Genomic DNA, 8,515 nt, shown 5'->3' with positions numbered 1-8,515 from the left:
ACTTGTATTAGATTTAATATTTAGCAATTCAATAATTTAATAGATTCAGACTTTAGTTAGCATGTGGTATTGTATCAGCTGACCAAACTTTTAGTCAAAGAATCAGCCAGCAATTCAAAAATGTTTGGCAGGTTGTGCAATATTGTCAATCTAATGTACTAAGTTTCAGTTTCGTTGAATTATTCTTCTAGGAAGAAATTATTCCATCACTGTGCACAAAATTTTGTGCAACAATAAAACTATTGTAAGTCTGCCATATTTAATTTAGAGGTACTATATCATATATGGGAACACCAATCCAAAGAACTCTTAAGGTTGAATATCCAAAAGTTCAATAAAACGGACAATTAGATTAATACTCCAACCAATTGTAACTAATTTTCAAACTGATAAACAATAATTGCTTCAATTATTTGTCTCATTCTTTTTCCCCTAATGTTGAGGCAGTAGAGAATTTTTCTCAAAGTCTGCGCAGGCTCACAAAAGTCTAAGCTCTTCAATACATCTTATCCTTTTCCCTTGTGGTAGTGATCTAACCCTCATTTGTATTTATGCTGAACATTCCTGAATGTCAAATAAACCTGCAGAATATGGAGACCTGCATTAAAACTGGCATTAGGAAGTATAAGAAATCGTCTTTTCCACGTCTCCGGTGGACGCCGGAGCTTCATGAGCACTTTGTTGAAGCTGTTGAACACCTTGGTGGAAAGCAAAGTAAGTTTAAATTCCTCAAGGAAAACCCTTTTTCTTTTATTTTTCATTGATAAAAGGCTTTCCATAAACAAGGACATGTAGCATGGCATATATACTCAGTAGCTACCCAAGGATTTTCTTGTCAACATAAGACTACTCAATCTGGTTTATAGTTAATCATCTAGTACTATTAAAAATATTTGTTGTAAGAGCACTAGTATAACAAACAACTTTATAACTGGGGTTAATTTTCATATATTTTTACTTGATCATGATACCATATCAAGTGTATATGGATGGATATATATATTGCCTGGTCTTGTAGTAAATGTTGAATTTATAATTGATCCTGTGAATTTTTCAGAAGCAACACCCAAGAGAATCATTCAAATGATGGGCGTAAGAGGGCTTCAGATGTCTCATGTCAAAAGTCATCTGCAGGTATAGCAATCAGATATACTTCTCTTTTATTTTTTTGTCAATTTTACTTCATTTTGATACTGGCTTTGGTTACCATAGATGATATCCTAGGAAACTTTCACGACTAAAATGCTTGCTAGGTTCAGATTCTCAAAAGAAGAAAGAAGAAGAGTACGAAGAGAAGTAAGTATAGTGACAAAAAAAAAAGAGAATCAAGCACACTAATTTAGATGACAAATTAGAAATTGTGAAGATTACATAGTCATCTAACAGGGAGTGAAAAGAGTAATTTAGGATAATTCCATTGATTCTTACACTCCTGCACGGTTATGTGTGTCCTAAGAAGTCTCAAAAGAAAGAAAACCAAATGGGCAGAATGAAGAAAACAGTATAAGGAAGTAGAATTATAGCAACATACATTTCTTGAAAATCAAAGTAGTCTCAATTAGCGTCTGAGAATTTGGCCTTGCAAAAAGGGGAGGGGTTTCAGATTGATCATTGCATTGGGGGGGAGGGGTTGAAGTGTTTAAGTTTTCCAATAATTTTGTGACCCCCAAAAGTTTTGGTAGCTAGATCAAGCCTAGAATCAGGCCTAGCCACACACTATATGTCTCATTAGTTGCTTTATTCCATAGTTAGTTTAGACTATAGAGTAATGCATTCTTTTTCACTTCTTTCTCTCTCTCTCTTGCTTTCGTTGTTGGTAGCTTGCAGGTTGGCATAGATATCCTATACACTCTAGATCTAAATTTTTTCACTTCATCTACCTGGAGCCAGATCATTGTGGTCACAAATCCTTTGATTTTTTTTTTGCCCTTGGAATCACTATTTCTAAGTAGTTTTTGTTATGTCGCTTGAAATCCTGGAAACACCAAACCTTGGTAAGAGGTACGGTTTCCAGTTCGTCATTCTTTATGTTGATACTATCCTTTTCTTAGGGCTCTTGTTGATATTTGACATAATTTAGGTCTTCTTTGGCCTCAATAGAAACCTAAATGAAAAGGTTTGCCAAAAGGGGAGAAGCACTTGGTGCCTTAATATCGACTACTAATTAGAAATAAACAACCAAGTAGGTGAACTCATTATTCGGATTCTAGTAATAGCAGAGAAATTATAATTTTGAAAGTTGCAGACATACTAAAACTCTTTCAATCTTTAATTCGTAACTTTTGACTCTTTAACTTGTACCATTTGAGATTTTAAAAATTTACAAAAAAAAATTCTAGAAATTAGGGGTTGAAGCTACCTAAAATATGCTGATAAGGAGATAAATAATAATAGAAAAGGAAAACAAGCTGTTAACGGTTGTCTTTAACATTTTTATATCGTCTGGTAACGTTTCTATTTTCCTTTAACACACACACACACACACACATATATATATATAACCTATCTACTCATCCATTTTAAGCATTGCCATGTGACCTAAGATGTCCTCATACACGTTTATTCTGTTTGTTTAACTAAATTTTTTGTACCATTTGAGAAAACTAACGAGCCATTACCAAAAGATTAAAAAGGCAGATAAGTATTGCATATTTATGCTAAACATATTTACCAAATAAGAATGTTAATGTTGAGGAGACTGAATTCTTTATCATACTGTGGAATTTGTGTCGATGAAGTATTAGTATTTATAATTATGGAGGTCCAGCATTAATAAATGATGTAAAGCCGTCTATAGTTCAATACAAGCACTTTCATTGGACGAAATTCTATACTGAGATGTTTTCTTATAGTGAAAACTAAAGTTATGTTTAACCCAAGAGTCATTTTCTAAAATTATTTTGAAATTTACATTTCAAATGCTTTCAAACTTAAGATTGAAATAATCAATGTTGCCCAAGTGAGAGAATGTTAGAATTATTTCCTAATTTGGGCTTCCACTGATTAATTTTGTTTTCTCAAAAACAGTTTAAGTGAAAACTAGTAAAGCTTAATTACTATAGTATGATCCACTATAGTTGGGGTCTACGTCTGCTTCAATCATCTATTTAGTGTGGTATACAAGGTATATGGCCTGTTATTCAGATTAGGGTTACTTGGGAGATTCCATTACAGTCATAAAAGGTTACATCCCTCTCTCTGATCTAAGACTTGTTGGTATGGTGGCTCATCCCATTTATAGCCACTATACCAAATTTGGAGAGGGAAAGGGAGTCACCTTTGCCAAGCACGTGAACCACAACGTGTTGATCAAAATTCTCAAGCATCTCTCAATTTCTCTATCTTTGGGGAACGGTACACATTTGCATTATAGTTATATTCCAATATCTGATATTGGAATCGTGAAAAATCCTACATTGCCATGTGACCCAAGATGTCCTCATATATGTTTATTCTGTTTGTTTAACTAAATTTTTTGTACCTTTTTGACAAAACTAACGAGCCGTTACCTAAAAGATTAAAAGGGCATATTAGTATTGTATATTTATACTGAACATATTTTCCAAATAAGAATGTTAATACTGAGGAGACTAAATTCTTTTCCTCTAGCAAAATAATCCCTCCATCAATATTTTGAAACTTGGACCGAGCAATGACTTGACAGAGTTTAGGGGTTTGGGATCAATGGGTTCAACCCGTTAAACCCAAGATCAAATTGGATGACATCATAAATATATTTTTAATTATATAAAAAACAAAATAAATAGAATAAATATGTACTCATAGTGATTTCAATCTTTTCCATATGTCCAATATATTAAGGGCTCAAATTAATGATAAAGTAAACAGAGTACTTGGATAGAACTTTTTTAGGTAAGATATAATGACATTAATGAGTCTCTAATTCCATAAGATGATGAATCCAGAATGAAAATATGAATCACTGAAAAATGCAACAAGTAAGGCTGCAAATGAGTAAGAAAAGAATTCTACGTGTGAAATTATGATTATTTAAAATATCGAGGGGTCAAAGTATAATATGAAAAAAGCTTTTTAACTTATGAAGGATTCCTTCTTGTTTCTTGTTCTGGTTTCTTCTTCTCCTCCTGTCCGTCATATCAAAGTTTTCCACCTTACATTCCAGCATCACAAAGTTTCTAGGTGATGTATTTGGTTTTTTTTTCTAATGTTTTCTTTTTTTATTTCTTTACACTCTCTTCTTCTTCTTCTCTCTCTTATATTTCTTTCTAACATTTTTTTTTATTTTAGATCTTTTCACCCTTTCTCATGTGAGATTCTGGACCTCTTCTTCTTTTCTTCTCATCCTTTCATATTTCTTTACACTCTCTTATTCTTCTTTTCTTTCTCTTATATTTCTTTCTACCATTTTTTTTATTTTAGATCTTTTCACCCTTTCTCATGTGAGATTCTGGACCTCTTCTTCTTTTTTTCTCATCCTTTCATACATTTTTTTCATTTATTTTTCATTTGATTTCAAATTTGTTAAAAGTTTGACCAAATCTTAAGCTTTTAGAGTTGCTATGTTATTGTTAGTCGTTTAGGAAAATATAAAAAGGTCCAAGAAAAAAATGAAGATTCAGTAAAAATAGAAAATAGAAAAAACCCGATTTTTTTGGGTTTTACCTATGCACAGTCAAACTGCATTTTTTGACTGGCTTTGACCGAGTCTCTTCCACTTGGTTTCTATACCAACTCGGACCAAAGAACTAGCCGATTTTCGATTCAATCGATCGAACCAGTCGGTCCGATTCAAGTTTAAAACACAACTTCCCTCCCACTGAAAATGGCACATTTTTTGTTTTGTAATATCCCAAAATGTTTGTCATATTGAGAAAGTCAGAGCACTTTATAGTCTCTCTTTTCAATATAGTCTCTCCCTTTAATCACTTGCATGTTGCTATTTAAATTCAAAATTTGAATTTATGGTGTAAGATTGGAAAGAGAAATACAAACATCACAATCAAACCACTATTTTTAAAATGTTAAATTACCAAAACATGACAAAATAATTGGAACGGAGGGAGTACCAAATAGGCTGTACAAATTGCCTGAGCTTGTGTTAATGGAACATGAAAACCATGCAAGAAAATGCTGCCCGAGATCATTTAAAGGAAAAAGAAGAACGATTGTATATATGTTTAGGCTACCCTTTTCTAGAAAACCAAAAAAAAAAAAAAATTCTGATCTGAATTAGATTGAGTCATGGCTTTTCAGATGTATAGAAGTCTGAAGAAGAGGACCACCATTAACCTAGTGGTGCCTGCGAAGCTGCATGAGGAGCAGACACCAGATGCTGTAGTTCGGTCCCCTCCCAGGTAGGCACTGCTCTAATTAATTCATTTTCTAGGTGACAATCAATAATATCCTGTTCTATGAGCATCTGTATGATAGGGCGGGCAGGCAACTTTCCTCTGGTTTTAGTTTATACTTAATTAATGGGTTTTTCTTTATGTTATATCATATTTTTAGTTTATACTAAATTAATGGAATTTTCTTTATGTTGTACTAAATTATTACGTTGTTTTCATAAAATCAGCCAAGTTTTGTGAACTTAAAGTATAAGGAAAGAGAACGTTTTGATGATAACAAGGAAATTGAGCTGATGCATACCTGCGTACCAAATATTTGGGAAACTTTTATACACTATTCCATTTAATGCACAAAATTTGTGTATGTGGATCAAAACCCTAATATACGGCTTTCTCCTAGCTTTCAAATTATTTTGTCGATCAAAAGCCCATCTATGGCTAATTCAATGGACAATTTCATCTTAGATCAAGTTATTTAAGTAATTATGGGGGAAAAAATTAAATGGGAGTTGTCCCAAGGAGTAAGAAAACAGTGAATTTTAAACAACTTTCAACCTCTGAAATAACAAACACTTGCTTATTTTTGGAGTGCTTGAATGGTAAGGTGCCTTCTTGTTTCTTATCATTTTTCCTTAGACGTGTGAGTGTGTGTGTGTGTTTTTTTTTTCTTTTATTTGACATGATTACAAGTAATAACCCATAAATAGTGGGACAAATAAATAGTTATATCCAACAATGTCCTACTCATTATTCTGAAAATGTATGAAATCTTGCTTTTGCAGTAAAGTTGGCAAAGATCAAGAACCACCAACAAAGAGGAAGGAATCTTGGAGCTCGATCACTTGCAAAAGCAAAACTAAGACCATCAGCCATGGGGATTCCCAGGTAACCCCTTTTTTTTTTTTGGACAATATATGCCCAGGTAACTTCTACTCATAGTGTTAGGAAAAATAAAAATAAAGATATACTCATATTGCAACAGATTCAGTGTACTTATATACATAAAAAGGACTAATTTCATTTTGTTTCCATGAAATTTATATCGATTCTAAGATTGCACCACAAATTTCCATTTTTGGAAAATTAACTCTAAACTTTTTTATCTTCCTCACTTTGTTCCGGTAGTTAGCTAGCTGTGTATTGAAAACCTTATAACAGAAACTTAGCATCACATTGCACCCTTAAACTTCACACAAATAATCATATTGCACCTAAAATTTCAATTTTCAGGCACTTGATTCCCCCAAAGATGCCATGTGTTTTACTTGCTCTGGTTTAGTTTTGCAGTGCCCAAACAAATTACTTAAATCATACTATCATTGGCATGTGAGAGTCAAATAGTAGAAACTTTGCACTAGTTTCTTGTTGTATCACTAGTCATAAATTGTTATCGCATTGTTCCTTTGATGATACTAAGATTGTAAAATACTATTTGCTGACAAACTACCAACTATGAAATAAAAAAGAACTGAACTATCCTGAAACATTAGATTGAGATTAGGAATAATAAAAATCAATATTGAAAATAATTTAAAAAAATTTTGCTTACATTCTGGAAGCTAAGTGGGGTTGAAATCATTTTGTGCTAAAATGTGTAGCAAGTAGCAAATAGAAAGCTAATACTCCATCTTCACTGGATAACTTAGGTGCATTCTTTACAGCCCACACAATTAACGTTCCTTTTAACATAAAGAAAATGACCATGTAGGATTTATTACTTCAAAATCTTATGAAAATTTTTAATAACAATTACTAGTCAAAAGGGGATAATTTTGAACAACGTTTCTGAAACAAATTAAAGGAATTTCCTTCTAGTTGGCAGCTATTTGTACGTGTAACTATTAACTTTGCTTTTTGTAGAATATCATGGCAAAGTTAAATAACACACTCCCATATGCATAATTTGCACCAATATTGTAACAGCATTAGTGACAATTAAAGCATTTTAGAGTTCAGCATTGTCCCGCGCTGAAGTTTGGGGTATAGTACATGGAAAAAATCAAAAGTTAGGGTGCGTAGTAGAACTAATTGAAGAAAATTCATAGTGAAGAATGTCCAAAATTAAAACCTGTGGTGAAATCTTAACATAAGTTCAAGAGTGCAATGTGATCCTAAATGAAACTAATCTGAATATAATAACTAAATAACCCCTATAAAAGATGCTAAGTGCACTTCACCCCCCATGTTTTTAACGCGCTACTAATTTTTTCCATACTGTCAGTTCTTAACAACACAAGATCAACTATAAGTGCCAAAATATTCCTATTACGGAAATGGTGTGGGGTAAGCATTTATGCATATGTTAGCCATTTTTCGAGTAACTGTATGTAGGGCAGTAACCAAGAAATTTGAAAGCAAAAACATAAAGAGCTGGATTTTAGAGCATGGGGCAGGGACATGGGGTAAGGTTATAAAAATCACAGGGTATAATTTGCAGTTTGGAAAAATGTGTATGAAGAATTGTGCAAATTAACTTGAGTTTTAATTGATATTTTGCAGGTCATTCAAGGTTATACAAGTTGCAATACTTGGAAAGAAAATCAGAATGGAGTTTGCAACTTTTTACAAGCCATTGCTGAATGTGGAAAAGGGAGAAGCTGGCGGTCGTCTAATGATCGTCTAGTCTCGCAATCTAGTGCCTCAAGCAATTCTTTTAATCTTCTTCACCAGTCTAGCAAGGACAATCATCTTAACTTGGACTTGTCTATCTCATCATGTTACCACTGCTAGCTCCCAAACACCAATATATAACTAGTTCGTTCAATATTACTAGAACATAGTAAGAAAACTTGGACCGGTTGTACAATTTTGTATAAGAATGTAGGAAGTTTGTATGGATTGTTTTAGAGATATGAATATATTGTTGACATGCAGTCTTTGTCTAGAATGAGAAGGATAAAGGTAAACCTACTGAATAAATTTACCAATTGAAAAGAAAAAAGGAATCCATGCTTCGCATATATATTTTCTATTTGAAGAAAAGATATTCTTTAATTCTTTTCTTTTTTAAGAATTAATGGATTAAGTGTAAATTCATGCCTTATTGCTGTACGTCTGTAATTGATGTTGATGAATTTAGTTTTTTTTTTTTAAAAAAAAAACAAAGAGATGATGTGGCATGTATCCAACCCACTTTTGTGTATACACTTTCAGTATAGAATTTAACCAATACAATATGCCTTTGA

At 32.7% G+C, this 8,515-nt stretch overlaps 1 protein-coding gene across 1 annotated transcript; it reads left to right on the top strand.

Moving 5' to 3' along the window:
* The first annotated feature begins 582 nt into the window (after positions 1–582).
* LOC140006189 (uncharacterized) lies at positions 583–8,203 on the top strand. The gene is made up of 5 exons (XM_072048106.1): positions 583–714; positions 1,058–1,134; positions 5,236–5,336; positions 6,113–6,215; positions 7,830–8,203. Exons 1-5 carry the CDS (start codon positions 591–593, stop codon positions 8,058–8,060), a joined length of 636 nt encoding a protein of 211 aa, XP_071904207.1. The 5' UTR covers positions 583–590; the 3' UTR covers positions 8,061–8,203.
* The last annotated feature ends 312 nt before the right edge of the window (positions 8,204–8,515 follow it).

The sequence above is a fragment of the Coffea arabica genome, chromosome 5e (assembly GCF_036785885.1).
Source record: "Coffea arabica cultivar ET-39 chromosome 5e, Coffea Arabica ET-39 HiFi, whole genome shotgun sequence".
Taxonomy (NCBI): domain Eukaryota; kingdom Viridiplantae; phylum Streptophyta; class Magnoliopsida; order Gentianales; family Rubiaceae; genus Coffea; species Coffea arabica.
The sequence above is the reverse complement of the archived record's forward strand: the minus strand, read 5'-3'. Positions and strand labels throughout refer to the sequence as shown.